At 43.2% G+C, this 14840-nt stretch overlaps 1 protein-coding gene across 1 annotated transcript; it reads left to right on the forward strand.

Moving 5' to 3' along the window:
- Positions 1-6281: 6281 nt before the first annotated feature.
- LOC131689769 (uncharacterized) lies at positions 6282-7569 on the forward strand. Its single transcript, XM_058975063.1, has 3 exons — positions 6282-6393; positions 6535-6628; positions 6682-7569. Coding segments are annotated over exons 2-3 (873 nt in total). The 5' UTR covers positions 6282-6393; positions 6535-6627; the 3' UTR covers positions 7554-7569.
- Positions 7570-14840: the final 7271 nt, after the last annotated feature.

The following is a 14840-nucleotide window of genomic DNA, read 5'->3' on the forward strand; positions in this document are numbered from 1 at the left end:
GTTTGTATAACTCTCTATATCTTGTATGTAGTGTCACCTTAGTACAGTAATGTGATTGCAGGTTTGTCTTTCGAAGAATTACAACGCTGGAGATGTAAAATAATCCTTTTTATTGATTTGAGTTGCCACCCCTCCGGGTTTGGCCGGGAGACTCTGGTTTTTGGAGACGATCTCCGGGTCTCCGGGTTTTTAATAAATTTTTCCGGGTTTTTTTTCTTGCGTCTTGCAAAAATTCCGGAAGACACCGCAGTGTGGTTTCCAGACGTTGTCTCTTTCCTGTTAGCTGAGGCAGAAAGCAATTCTTGTTCGAAAGAAAATTAAAATAAAGTCAGTTTGGCTTAATATAACCGCTAACCACAACCATCTTTCGGATGTTACACTGCTCTAGCGCATGCGGCGAAGCCAGTGCGATGCGGCCTAGCCACATAACCAAGACCAAGGCCGGATGAGGTGGCCGCCGACCCGCCGTCGGAAGCGGCGGTCTCTCGCAAGCAAACCTGTGATCCACTCGTTTGCCCGGATTACTCAAACATAGGGGCTTAAATTAGCACTTGCCATGAAGCGATGTGGTGTACCCACATTAGGCGACGCTGTTGTTTATTTATTCCATTATAGCGGCAAATATGCAACCAGAAAAGTGTCGTAAATATTCCAAACATTATTACTCTATTGAAACAAATCATAGAAAATCACCCTTCATTGAAAGCTTGCAGTTCCAACCGTTCTACATATTTATCATTCTCTTTGGACCATTCGACCTAATGGCCCATTCGGCGTAATGAGCCGTTCGGCCTAGTGAGCCTTTCGGCCTAATGGCAGTCGGCCGAACGGCAGTCGGCCGAAGGACATTAGGCCTAATGACCCAGCACCTTCATATTCACTGCAAGAACAAGATGTTGAGAAAAATTACGTTAAACAAGATGCGAGAAAGATTACGTAAATATGTTAAATATTATATTCAAAGGTTGCATTCAAATTGTCTTTCATTGAAAGCTGATCATTCGTTAAAATCTTGCTTTCAGTTCCAAAGATTTTATTTCGCAACCTGTTTGGTGCATTCAACCTAGTGTGCCTCGTTTTAATGACTATTCTGCCTTATGTACTTCGGCCGGATGATCCTTGGACTAACGATCCAGCATCGTTCTAAGCTACCACAAAATGCCGAAACCCGAAAAGACCTAATCAGAAAATATGCAATGCGCATAATGCATATTTTAACGAAAAGTGGTCAAGCAACGTCGTATAGATTTTTAGAAATTCTACCATTATTGTACTATCTTTTAGGGTATTTTTTCATTCTTTTTAACATAAGCTGTTCTTTAGAATTTAATCTAATTTGATTTAATGAAATCAAAAAGAAATTAAAGCAGTTTTCTGCAATGAATTCAAGTTATGATATGCACCAGCTCATCCATAACACCATGGGTTACTACAATGACCATTTGTGATTCTGCATTTTGTGGTTTTCGGCCTTTAGTGATTTCGGCCTTTCGTTGTACTCCCTTACAAACGTGGAAAATGTATAGCCCTCTGAGAAAAGCTCAGAACAGTGGTGTGAATTATGCTTTGCCGAAACAAAGCTTTAAACGGTAAATGTGAGTCAATTTTGGCCATTTATACCTCGACGAGTTACAAAAAGTATGAAAGAGTTTATACTTATCTCATTTAAACTCAGCAGACAGGTCTAGTTTCAACGTATACCCGTGTTTCTATAAAAGCCTATCTCAGGTCAGTAAAAATCTCTCGGTGGAAGCCTCACCGGAGGTGGCAACCCTATGTGTATGCTATCTTCCACCCATAGGAAATGACAGTAGCACTTAACGACGCAAAGTAAGCGTGTATAGCTCTTAAATATTTCCCTCTGTTCGTCCCAAGCAGCCAAATACGAATGACAATTGAAATTAAATTTATGCAGACCTATATCTAAAACTTTTTGTCATTTTATTGTTCGGTTGGTGCACCATATTGACGGCTCTGTCCGAGATTCCAAAATTCAATACAACATAGCTACACATATTTTTGATAAAATGCCGAAGAAATTGATTAATTCCAACAACAAAAGATATAAACGTTCAAAACCTTACATGATTTTTCTTCTGAAATTGTGGAAAGGAGCCTACGTTCCCTACGTTCGTCACTGGAGAAACTTATTTGATCGAGTTGGGTTTCAGGCCAATTCAAAAAATGTGGTTGCGTTAAAAACTTAGTTAAAGTTTTCGGCACGTTCAGGGTACTAATGTTGCCTTCGATTTTATGGTATCATTTTCAAGTCTCTGAAGCGCATTTTTGACCTGTAAAACAATTTGATTTACAGAGGTGTAACCTTCTAATACAGCTCGACATTATTGGCATCCTGAGGGAATGCTGTAGAAACAAACTTTTCGGACTTATAGTTTGTCAGAGTGGATTACTCTACAATTCTCAAACACCTTCAAGCCAGCGCATTCGCGCTTTATGCAATAGCTCTCTCCTGCGATTGGCGATTCTACATTGAAACCGCTTACAGATAACGCTGGAAGCAAAGTGTTGCTGATTTGATTCTGTTCTATCATAGTGTATATATTTTCTGTAAACATTGGTAAAAAAAATAACCTTTAAACACCAAATTACCGATCAATTTGTTGATAAGTGTTTATGAAAATGAAGGAAAACCATCATTTTATAAGATGATGAGTAAACATCTTGCGAAAAGGGTGTAAAACATAGTGGTTTCTAATATTATTCGCAGAGCTATATGTGTGCTGTTCCGAAATGTAGTTTGTTGAGCACCGTAGCTGCAGCAACATCATTTCCCGTTCCTCCTAAATTAAGCTAAACCTTCATGAGATGGTGTAAATTCATGAAACTCTCCAGATCACGCGAGGAAAGAATATATCCGGCTAATATGAAAGTGTCAGCTTTGTATCATACACAGCCGATCCTTCTCTCTGATAGTCTTCACTGAATCTCTTACGTTGTCCAAAATATGAAGGAGTTTGACTTTGGTACTGATTGGGTCTAGGTTTATAGTTGGAACTTCATTTATGGAACGATTTTATATAACCACAATAATACCCCGATAACATTTCGACGAAATGTATGAGCCAAATAGTTGCAAATAAAACTAAATTTCTTACTCATTTCATTCATATTTTGACAGTGGTAAGCATTCTCCGAGAAGAAAATGAAGTTTTTGTTGTTTTTGCTACGACTCACTTGCGGGTGAAAAAAAGCAAACTGTATCACTTTGCCAGTTCATGAGCTGAATTATAGGTGTCGCACGACTAATTTTGGTTATGCCGCAACCCGAATAGAAATGTACAGTAACAAAACCACGATTTTCACTGTGACAGTACAGTAATTTTACAATAATTTACAGTAAGTTTTAGTGTTATGATACAATACAAAAACAATAAACTTTAACGTTTTTACTGTAAATTTCAATGTAAAATAGACTTTTACAGTGAAAAAGGGGGGTGGTTATGTATCTTAACATTAAAAAATCAATATTCCTCCATACATTTTTTTCTCGAAAACAGTAAAATTTAATGTGAATGCACTGTATCAGTATTTTGCTGAACAGTGAAATTTATTGTTACATGAAATTTTATTGTAAATCTGCTGTGAAAACTTGACATCGAACAATGTTGAAACAGTAATAACTATAATATTAAATGTTTTATGATTGTTTGTAGGGTAAATGCTAATGTAAAATTCTATCCGGGAAATCGCCAATTACCTTTCAGGAGAAGCAACTATGGTCGCCAGAGCGCTGTTATCAGACTTCATCCTATTTTAACAGTATAGCGACGGTATTTGACTTCTACTTGACGAGGAATTCGATAAAAGCAAAAATATTGTCTATCCTTAAATGCAACTAGGGGCAGATCACTCTAGGAATGTATAATAAATTTGCATCAAATTAGAAAAAAAATTCATTTCATTTAGCATTTTTGCATCAACTTTGTATTCCGTCACAGAAAAATCTGTTCAATAAATGTCCTGCGTTGATTCACTTTGTTGGACGTTTTGTTAAATGTAGGGCTAGCTTTTTGTAGGGTTTTGTCGTCTTATACGCAACGCAAAATACATTGCACGAAACGCAAAATGCATTATGGATTTCTATTTTGGTGAAAAGAAATGCATTTAATTTTCTGGTTTTTGAAAATACATCACAAGTAATCTGCCTCTAGTTAGGTAACCACCATTGCACAGTGGTGTGGAATATAAATTTAGCAAGAATTTTAACTTTCTTCTAAAACTAAATATCTTAGCCTTAAAATACGTTTAGGAAAATTGTTGTACTTTGTAATGCACTTCTTTTCATTTAAAAATATGCTAAGATGGTTCTAATTTTAGCAAATTCTAAAACAAACTTTTTAGTGGTTCGAAATAGAGCTTGACTGTCTTCAATGAAGCTATAGAACAAAAGATGGGCAGGTAATGTCAGAGACATAACCGAAGTGAAGTAGAATACGCTCAGGCTGTTAATTCGAATGCTGCAATTTTTGCTATCTTCTGTAATTAAAAACCAGCTATTTCAATATTTGTTATGATGTATTGTGCCCCGTTGTTGTGGTGCGTTTTACCTCTGCACATGAACGTTTTGCCCTGCCCATTTTTCAAAGAGCAATTTATAATGATTTTGAAAAATTTAAGATTTTTCATGTTCCTGAATATTTTGTTGTTTTTTTAGCGATTGTGATTTCAGAGTAAAATGTAGGCTAAATGATTTCATTAATTAAATTCTCCCAATTGATGGTCTATAACAAAGTTATGATTATATTTTCTTAGGGGTGTATTTTACCCCATCTACCTCTACATACGCTTACATTACATTCACATGAATCACTAGCGACGCGTTTGTGCAAATGGTATCTTGGTCATACCTCGAAAATTTCAAACGTGCACCCAAGACAAATGCGTGGCAAAATTCAAATGTTAGGTTTGTTCCAAAGTTTCGAGTGGGTAATTACCAGCTCGATTTTTTCAAGTGGATAGTACTACCTTTACTACTCACATTACCCACCGGCCCTGATTATTGAATATTTCAATACACATATGTATAGTGGGATCAAAATGCATTCGTCTTGCTGAATATTTTTAGAAATGGGCCACTTTAAAGTATGGCATGTACAAATAAAGAAAATAAGGGCCAAATCGGATAACAAACAGTTTTTGGACTTACTGTAAATTATCCCACTCTACAGTTAAAAGCCAGCAGAAGGGCATATGCGAGTGGAATGTCAGCATTAGAGAGTTAAGGCGTATGTCCTATACATAATATGTTCAAACCTTTACCAAGCAGGTTTCTTAGCGTGGAGTTTTCGCAATAATCCTGCAATTGCCACATATGATAATAACCGACAACGAATGTAGTGCCAGGCAGCGATGCCACGTGAAATGTGTGTAGAACTAGGGGCAGATCACTTGTGATGCATTTTTAAAAATCAGCTAAATTAAATGCATTTCTTTCCATCAAAATAGAAATTCGTAATGTATTTTGCGTTGAGTGTAAGACGTCAAAACCCTACAAAAAATCAGCCCTACATTCAACAAAACGTCGAACAAAGTGAATCAGCGTACACACAGAAAAAAAATATTGGTAAAAGTAAGAGTGTTCCGCTCTTAGCAAAAAACAACTAACGCCTACTATCAGGTTGAAAGTAAAACTTTAATTAATCAAGAATAATAATCAAAATAAAAGTTTTCCTTTTAAGCTAATGAAGAATAGTATTCAAAATAAAAGTTTTATTTTCAAACTAAGAGTATGCGTTGGTTCTTTTTTGCTAAAAGTGAAAAACTCTTATTTTTACCAACATTTTTTTTTCTGTGTGTAGGACGTTTGTTAAACAATATTTTCGGCGAGGGAGTGCAAAGTTGCGGCTATACCCGAATCCAAACAATTCATAATAGAGTATCCGCAGTTCTCTTTCCAAAGTTTTTCTGGTGGTATAACTCATTATCCAGATGAAGGATATGTTCAAACGTTATTTAGTTTAAAATATTTGCCAATAATTTATACCTGGGACGGGACTTGTCGATAGATGTTTTCTTATTTTGTTCATTCTGTCGTTTCTCTCACATAGCCTCTCTTTTTTGCCTCACATAGTTTAAACGGACTGGCTGCATTTGACGTTCAGTTTTTTTGCTATTTGCATGTCTCGTCTCAGGTTTATACCAAAATCGTTCCAGATGTTATGTCCGTTTGTCGGTGATATAATTTCCGAATAGTGCTGTGCCGATGCGGCAAAGATTGGTGTCAAAATCGCGTATGTTTCCACCTTTCTATTTCTGCATCTTGCACAATCGCGGTTTTGTTGTTGTTTTGAAATAGAAGAGTGAATGCATTTTAAAATGCATTATATTATGCTTAGTTATTAACTTAAAAAAAACTGTTCCATCTCAATTCTGGTAAGTGCTATTATATTATATTATGCAAGAATGTTAATTTTATTTTGTTGGCCAAGAAGAATAGTAATAGTGGTCGCTGTTTCGTTTCGTTCCCGCCAACTGTACTCACCTCAATATTAGATTAATTTTTTTTCCTTTCAGGACCCATGTTCGAACTTGAGCCTTTCAAAATATTGTGTGTTGTTGATCTAGTGCATTTGTAGATAGAATTATCCAGAAGTTTTTATACTGCTAAGTAAGTAGGCATATTTTATTTTGTCTTTCAATACATCGATTCTGTTTTTCTAGTGATGTCTGGTAGCAAAAGTAAGCAGAAAAAACAATTGGCAGTTCAAGCGATACAGCAACATATATCAAGAAGTCCGCTCTTAGAACCGGAGTCAAAAAATGCAAGCACGCAGACGGAGTCGGAAGAATCTACGTCGCTAAACGACAGTATTAATACTAAGCTAAATAAGATCTTTTCAATGCTGTCCCACTTGAACACGAAGGTGGATGCTTTGGCTGCGATGCCATGCCAGCATGCGAAAGCGTCTCCTAACGGTACGCTGAGCAAAATTACTTTGCAACCTGTGCAAAGTTTGGCAGATCTAGAACGCTTGGAAGAGAATTGCCGTGACGAGAATTTCGTCAAGATCACGGTTACATCGATTGGAAGAATACACGGCCGTCACCGATATACGGGACGTGGAGCAACAGTAAGCCTTCAAATAATTGACTATTTTTTCGCGCGTGGTTTTTTAGTCCAGTGCTCCTGGACAGGCAGTGGTCGTACTTCTGGCAAAGAAGAGGCAAAAAAGCAGAAAATCCCGTTCATGAAATTTGATAAAACGATCGACTTGTTTTATCAGACTGTACTTCATTCTGACCCGACCTATACGGTAATCGATTGTAAAGCTTTCTTGCATCGCTGTTTAAGAAATGCAAAGCAAAGATTTGACGAAGTGACTGGAGCCAGAAAACCGGTTTCACGAAAACGAAAGCGATTAGCAATTCCCGACAATCATTTTAGCACGGAAGACGTCGATAACGACAGCAACGTCAATGACACAGTCGAGGAAGAATACCCGGAAGAAACGGTCGAGAATAGACCTTGCTCTACATTTTGGAAGGTTGAAAGTGTGGAGATAAAAGATGAGTATGTTTCAGAAGATGTTTAATATAGAAATAATAAAATACCCAAAACGGATTATGTGGTTGAGGTGAAAATGAATCAGGTTATAGCCCCAACTGTTGTCAAAGTTTATGATTTGATCGCGGGAACCTGATTCAGTTTCGGGGTCAAGCATAAACGATATTAAATCCGAATCTAAAATCCAATAAGAATTTTTTTTCTTCGGATGTGTCTCCACCATCGTCTCAAGATTACGCGTGACAATATCAACAACGAATGCGAATTCAAAAAGCTGACCACGGCCACTTGAACAACATATAAGAACTTCCGACCGTGAGCAGTAAGATGTAACTAGCACGCATCGAACGAGTAACCGGTTTGGGAAAGAAGAGAAGAAAGTAGCTCGCCCACTTCATTATGAAGGGATCGACTGGGAAAAGAGGGCTGTCCCTACCTCCGGGATGTACAACCATCGCAATTCTCATGGCTTTCCACCGGTCAAGGCACATCGTAACAGCAATTTCAGAAAAAGGTATCTCCCAACTACGTCGAAGAACCCTGTTGGCGAGCCAACACGAACTCGTAGACGTTCCCCATCAGTCTTCGTCAGCGACGATCACCAGTCGCGATAGCAAAAGTTTCGCACTGCAATGGAACATTCAGGGCCTGCGTTCCAATATAAGTGACGTCAAGTAGCTGATCAATACGAACCAAGCTTGATAGCGTTACAAGAAACAAAGCTGGACAGCCGAGTGATTTCTGCAGATTTCGTCGGTAACAACTACACTTTACTGCTTGAGACTGGGAGTCACCGATATTGGTAACAAGGGGTAGGGCTCGCCATTTGGGATGGTGTACCCTTAGAGAAACTTGAGATCGGTGGCAATACGTCCCTCCTAGTACTAGTAGCAGTGTCAAGAGCAGCTGGGTGATTTCTTTGAGCAGTTCCCAGCTCCGGTGCATGCACTGGGCGACTTCAACGCGCACCATATCTGTTGGGGTTCCAAAAAATCTATCGCACAAGGCTACTTTATCGCCGAAAAAACATCGGAAAGACTAGTCATTCTCAACGACGGATCGCATATCAGGATTGATCCAGCTACATGTGTCACTTCAGTTATTGACCTCTCGATCTGCTCTGAAACTGTTGCCTCGAAATTTATTTGGCGAACGCTCCCGGACACCTATAACAGTGACCATTCTCCCATTCTCGTTTCCGCTCCCGGACTGCCACATACCCCGCATACCAAGCGAATTTGACAACTTACGAATGTCTGACCGCCAGCGCTATTCGACCGAGTGTCGAAATATCGATCTACTGGTCCGTTGACCATTTGATTAAAGCAGCAAACACCGCGATACCCATACAACCGGCAGAATCGGCCCAAAAGATCGGTTCCGTGGTGGTGTTTGGAGAATAAAGCGGCCGTCACAACGAGAAGAAAACACTAAACCGTATTCAAGTAGAAGACCCACGGAAAGCTGATGCACTAAAACGCTTCCAAGAGGCGTGGGCAGCTACAGGAAAGTCAATCTATGATGCCAAACAGCGATCGTGGGAGAAATTCGCCGCGAAGATATCTCCAAGTTCCACTGCGGCGGAGATGTGGCAGACAGTGAACAGGTTGAGAGGGAAACGTCATCATGGACCAACTGTCATCAAGCGGTCCAGTGGCTGCACAGATAAGGCTGAAGAATTGGCACATTACAGCGAACGATCCGCAACCTCCAGCTATTCGTTATTGTTCCAAAGAGAGAAAAAGGCCGAAAAAAAACCACGTGGATTTCTCGCCAGATACCGAAGATACCTACAACACCGACTTCACTGTGAGCGAGCTGCTGTGGGCACTCGATAGAGGACGAAGTGGCTCTTCAGGTCCAGACTGCAGCTGTTATCCAATGTTTCAGCGACTACCATTGTCGGTGAAAACTGCTATGTTGGAACGCTTCAATAGAATATGGCGTAGTGGTGTATTCCTGCCCTGTTGGCAAACTTGGGAATCATCGCACCGATTCCAAAACCAAACTCGAATGACGCGACTCCAGCTGCATTCCGCCCAATCACCTTAACGAGCTGTATGGCGAAGGTTTTCGAGCGAATAGTTAACCGAACTAGAGTAGAACGGGCGCCTCGACAAACGACAACATGCCTTTACTTCCCATCGGGGCAGTGACACATACTTTGCGGAGTTGGAGACCATGACGCTTGTCTTGTACAAGGCTTACGACACCACCTGGGGTATGGCATCTTACAGACGCTGCAGAAATGGCAGATACACGGTAGAATGATTAACGAGCTGAAGTTTCCTGGTGGAAAGATCGTTCCAGGTTATTGTAGAGGGTTACTTATCGCCCGCGCATTCGCTGGAAACCGGTGTGGAACAAGGTTCAGTGCTCTCGGTTACGCTGTTTCTCGAGGCTATTCAACCCATCTTTCGCGTGGTTCCAAACACTGTAAACATCTTGTTGTACGCCGACGATGTACTACTCGTAGTCTGGGAGAAGAAAGGTCAGCCGCTTTATCGAATACTTCAAGCTGCAATAAAAGCCGTCTGCAAATGGGCGAGAAAGTGTTGGATTTACGATATTTGCAACGCAATCCGGCATCTTCTATTGCAGCAGCCCTGATGCCCACCGTGCACCCAGTCAAACAATCACGATTGATCGAGTTGCTATAACGACAGAAACACGCCTGAAAACGCTTGGTGTCACCCTCGATCGATCATTTAACTTTATACTGCACTGCAAATTGACGAAGAAGGCATGTAAATCTAGAGGCTGCGCATCTGATGATCGGTGCCAAGCTACCCCGTGGTCAACGCTTTTCTTTACTGCAAATTGGATCCGCAATTATTACTTCGCGACTTTTGTATGGCATCGGGCTCGTTAGTAGGGATGGAGATGCTGTCATGAAAATTCTGGCACCTGCATGCAACATGCATCTGGAGCATACGTCACCAGTCCGATCATAGCCATTATGGACGAAGCAGGTACTCTACCGTTAGATCTTCCCATTCTCCAAACTGTGGCTCAATTAGCCGTCAGAATGTCGGGAAATAGCAGGGAGAATGCTGACATTTTCTCCTGGTCCGCCAAGCATCAACGTCTGACAGAAATAGTCGGAAAGTCTCTCCCAAACATCTACACCCGAACGCGACTATCTGATCGAATGTGGTACGATCGCAAGCCACAGGTCATTTGAGAGATCAAGAAGAGCGTAAAAGCTGGAAACCCATTGGGAATTATTCGTCCAGTTGTTCAAGAGCTCCTGAAAAATCGTTTCAGCCGTTCAACAATCGTCTACACTGATGACTCGAAATACGATACCGTAATAGGCGCGAGAGTATTTTGAGACAACTTCCAACAGTCACCTTGGCCTTCCGCGACATTTTGTGTCTTCTCGGCAGAGGCTTTCGCAATAAAGTGATCATATCCGACTTGGCCAGCTGTTTATCGGCAATCGAAGCCGGCACATCCCGGCACTCGTAGATCCAGGAAATTAAAAACCTGCTGCTACGAAGTCGTCCTATCAAGCTTTGCTGGACTACAGGTCGCGCTGGCATCCGTGGTAACGAGGAGGCTGACAGACTCGCAGGAGAAGCGAGGAGCATTGCTCCATTAGCTATATCTGTTCCGGGGGTAGACACCGTCAAACACATCAAAACAGCTATCCGAAACTACCATTAGGCATTACTTCAGGGAGGGGTTTTTTTGTGCATTACACCCACTCTTATTTAACTATTTAGTAGTTAGTAGTAGAGTTACAACTCAACTCCTCGACACACCACCAATTCTCCATCATCCACACAGACTGACAATTTCTGTATGGCAGTCGGAAAGCTGGCTGTGAGTCGAGACTTAGTGCTCCTCCCCTACGAAGACAATCTGGGCGGCAAACTTCATATTGTCGAATTCACCGAGCCCTTGGGCTTCTTTATGCCATTCAGCACCACGACTCGGCTCCCTTATGTCAGTCAGTACCGCAACTCCCTTCTCGTGCAATTCAGCGCCATTTACTCGTTGAGCTCCCGACTTGTTCGCGAACTACTCAATCTAGTCCCCGACGGTGGACTAAGCCTACTCCGACGGAGAATGCCCGATGAGCCATTCAGCTCCCGCCATCACTTGTTCGCGAACTACTCGATCTAGTCCCCGACAATACATCTAACCTATTCCGACGAAGAATTCCCTGGCGAGAGGTTCTCCCGAAACAGAGCGGTAAATTTCTCCTGATACCGATGTTTGTTTCCGTGAGCCATTTAGCTCTCCGCGTCATACCGATCTAGTCCCCGGCGGTGGATCTAGCCTACTCAACGGGCCAGCCAGTAGGTGGTGAGGTCTATCCGACGATTCCGAGTGGAGCGTAGCTTCCGGTTCACCAGCGCCCCAACGACCCACTGCTAGCTGCGCGACGCGGTCTACTCGGTCTAATCCCCGGCGGGAGATCTAGCTTACTCACGAGTTACACGGTAGGGTATCGAGGTCGGTCCGGCGATTTCGGTGAAGCTTGACGTCCGGTGCTACGTCACGTACTACTCAACTAGTCCCCGGCGGAGGACCTAGTCTACATAGTCGAAGAGTTTTCCGGTGGCGGAATTTCTCTTTTTTTTTTGTTTTACAATGGAGAAGACCTTTATGTCCTAGCCCAGTACACGTGCTATTGGTAGGGTCCAATCTACCGCACGGGGTGCACTGGGGGCGTGTCGGACTCGAATGGTGACCAGCCATTAATACCGACTAAACTCCATTGGGCTCCGCCATCATTCCTCCCAGGAACTACCTCTCGGTATTACTTCTGGGGGGATGGCTGTACTAAATGTACTCATTCACTCTCACTCACGCGTTTATACATCCTGTATGAGGCTTACTTGGGTGCTCTCTCAATCGCACTTTGATTCACTCTCAAACACTCCCACATGAGGCTGACTTTTGTGCTCACCTTTTACGTTCCATGCGAGGCTGACTTGTGTGCTCACCTTACTCATTCCTTGCTAGGCTTACTTTTGTGCTCGCCCTACCCATACCATGTGAGGCTGACTTGGGTGCTCACCCTATCACCTGATTCACTCTCAATCGTGCCACTCTATTGTACCTTTGTCACTCCCCCTGGCATCCCATGTGGGACATTTTTCTTAGGCCCCACTTCTGACATACCATGCGAGGCTGACTTGTGTGCTCACCTTTTTCATTCCTTGCTAGGCTGACTTTTGTGCAAGCTTCTACCAACCTGTGAGGCTGACTTTTATGCTCACCCTTAACATGCAGTGTGAGACTGACTTGGATGCTCACCCTTTCACTCCTCTGCCACGCCATGAGGCATCGATAGCTTAGTTCCAACATACTACGCTACGACCCTCCCGTCTTGGTATGAGGCAGTCCACTTATACGCCTATACACTCACTCTTCTGTCTTGCTTCGGGGTAGCTGGGTTTACCCCTTACGCGGTTGCCATTCGCTGCGCCAACCTGCCTCGGCATGAACAGACCATTCACTCTCTTATTTTGCGCTTGGCCTTTTTCGCTCCAGCTAACCAATCACTAGTTAGCCGTGCCCGTCGTCTGTTGCTCGGTTCGCCAGATTACCTGTAGCCTACTGGCAATCTGGATGGTAGCAGCCGAGACTGCGTTCCACTTCTCCACCGATTGACACATCCGCTGAATAAGGGTAGCAGGGGTTGTGTCCCAGCCACAGACGTCAAGCATTGCTCTTCTTTCGACGTCGAACCGATGACATACGAACAGTATGTGTTCGGCAGTTTCATCTACACCTGGGCAGTCCGGGCAGACTGGGACCTCCGCGTGCCCGAACCTGTGGAGGTACTGACGGAAACAGCCATGGCCTGACAGGAATTGTGTCAGGTGGAAGTGAACTTCCCCATGGGGTCTTCCCACCCAGCTCGATATGCTAGGTATCAGCCGGTGAGTCCACCTACCTTTCGAGGAGTTGTCCCACTCACGCTGCCATCTGGCGACCGAGGTCGCCCTGGTGCGCTCGCGGGCTCCCCTATTTCCACGTAGCTCAAAGCACTCATCTTCCCGAATGACCAGCCCGACTGGCATCATGCTCGCTATCACGCAGGATGCATCGTGTGATACCGTGCGGTAGGCAGATATCACTCTGAGGCACATCACGCGGTAGGTGCTCTTCAGTTTCTGTAGGTAACTGGTTACCCTCAGTGCTCTTGACCATGACGGGCCGTCGTACCTGAGGATAGATACGGCAACGCCTGCCAGTAACCTACGTCTACTGGCGCACACCTTTGAGCTGTTGGACATCATTCTCGATAGTGCCGCAACAGCAGTCGACGCTCTCTTGCACGTATAGTCGACATGACTGCCGAAGGTCAGCTTGTCGTCTATAATGACTCCGAGAGACCTCAGACTTCGCTGTGAAGTGATCGCGACTTCTCCCACATGGATAACTGCATGTTGTGCCGACTTGCGGTTGTTGACGATAACTACCTCCGTCTTATGATGAGCGAGCTCCAGGCCTCTCGCGCTCATCCATTCCTCCACCGGGCTGATCGCGTGTTCTGCGGTTAGTTCTACCTCAGGAATTGACTCCCCGTAGACCTCCAAGGTTACGTCGTCAGCAAAGCCGACGATCTTGACCCCAGGAGGGAACTTCAGTCTCAGAACCCCGTCATACATGAGGTTCCATAGCACCGGGCCTAGGATCGAGCCCTGCGGGACTCCGGCGGTAATCGGAACCCTTTTCTGACCGGCATCGGTCTCGTATAGCAGTACGCGGTTTTGGAAGTAGCTTTCCAGGATCCGGTACAGACCCACCGGTAGGCTAAGCCGGTGTAATGAGAGCGCGATGGCATCCCAGCTTGCGCTGTTGAATGCGTTCTTCACGTCAAGTGTCACTAACGCACAGTATCGAATACCTCGCCTTTTTCGTTGGATGGCTATCTCGGCAGTATTTATCACTGAGTTGAGAGCGTCCACTGTGGACTTACCCTTCCGAAAGCCAAACTGGTTGCTTGACAGACCGTCCGTACCTTCCGCGTACGGGGTGAGCCTGTTGAGGATGATCCTCTCAAGCAGTTTGCCAGTGGCGGAATTTCTCTGGAAACCCGATAACGCATACTGCCTCCGATGATATTGTTCTGTACACTGAAAAAAATCCAAAAGTTAATTCTATTTGCTTCAAACCACTTCAAATCCATGTGAGGAAGAAATGCTAATGTTATCACGCGCACCCATACCTTCTATGTGTCAACTATATAAACTATTTATGCACACACATAAGTTATATGTGCGTATTGTTATAGAATTGGGTTTTATGAAATGTGAATGTAAGATCAATATGTCTTGTAAATACACACTTT

This window comes from Topomyia yanbarensis, chromosome 3 (genome assembly GCF_030247195.1).
Source record: "Topomyia yanbarensis strain Yona2022 chromosome 3, ASM3024719v1, whole genome shotgun sequence".
Taxonomy (NCBI): Eukaryota; Metazoa; Arthropoda; class Insecta; order Diptera; family Culicidae; genus Topomyia; species Topomyia yanbarensis.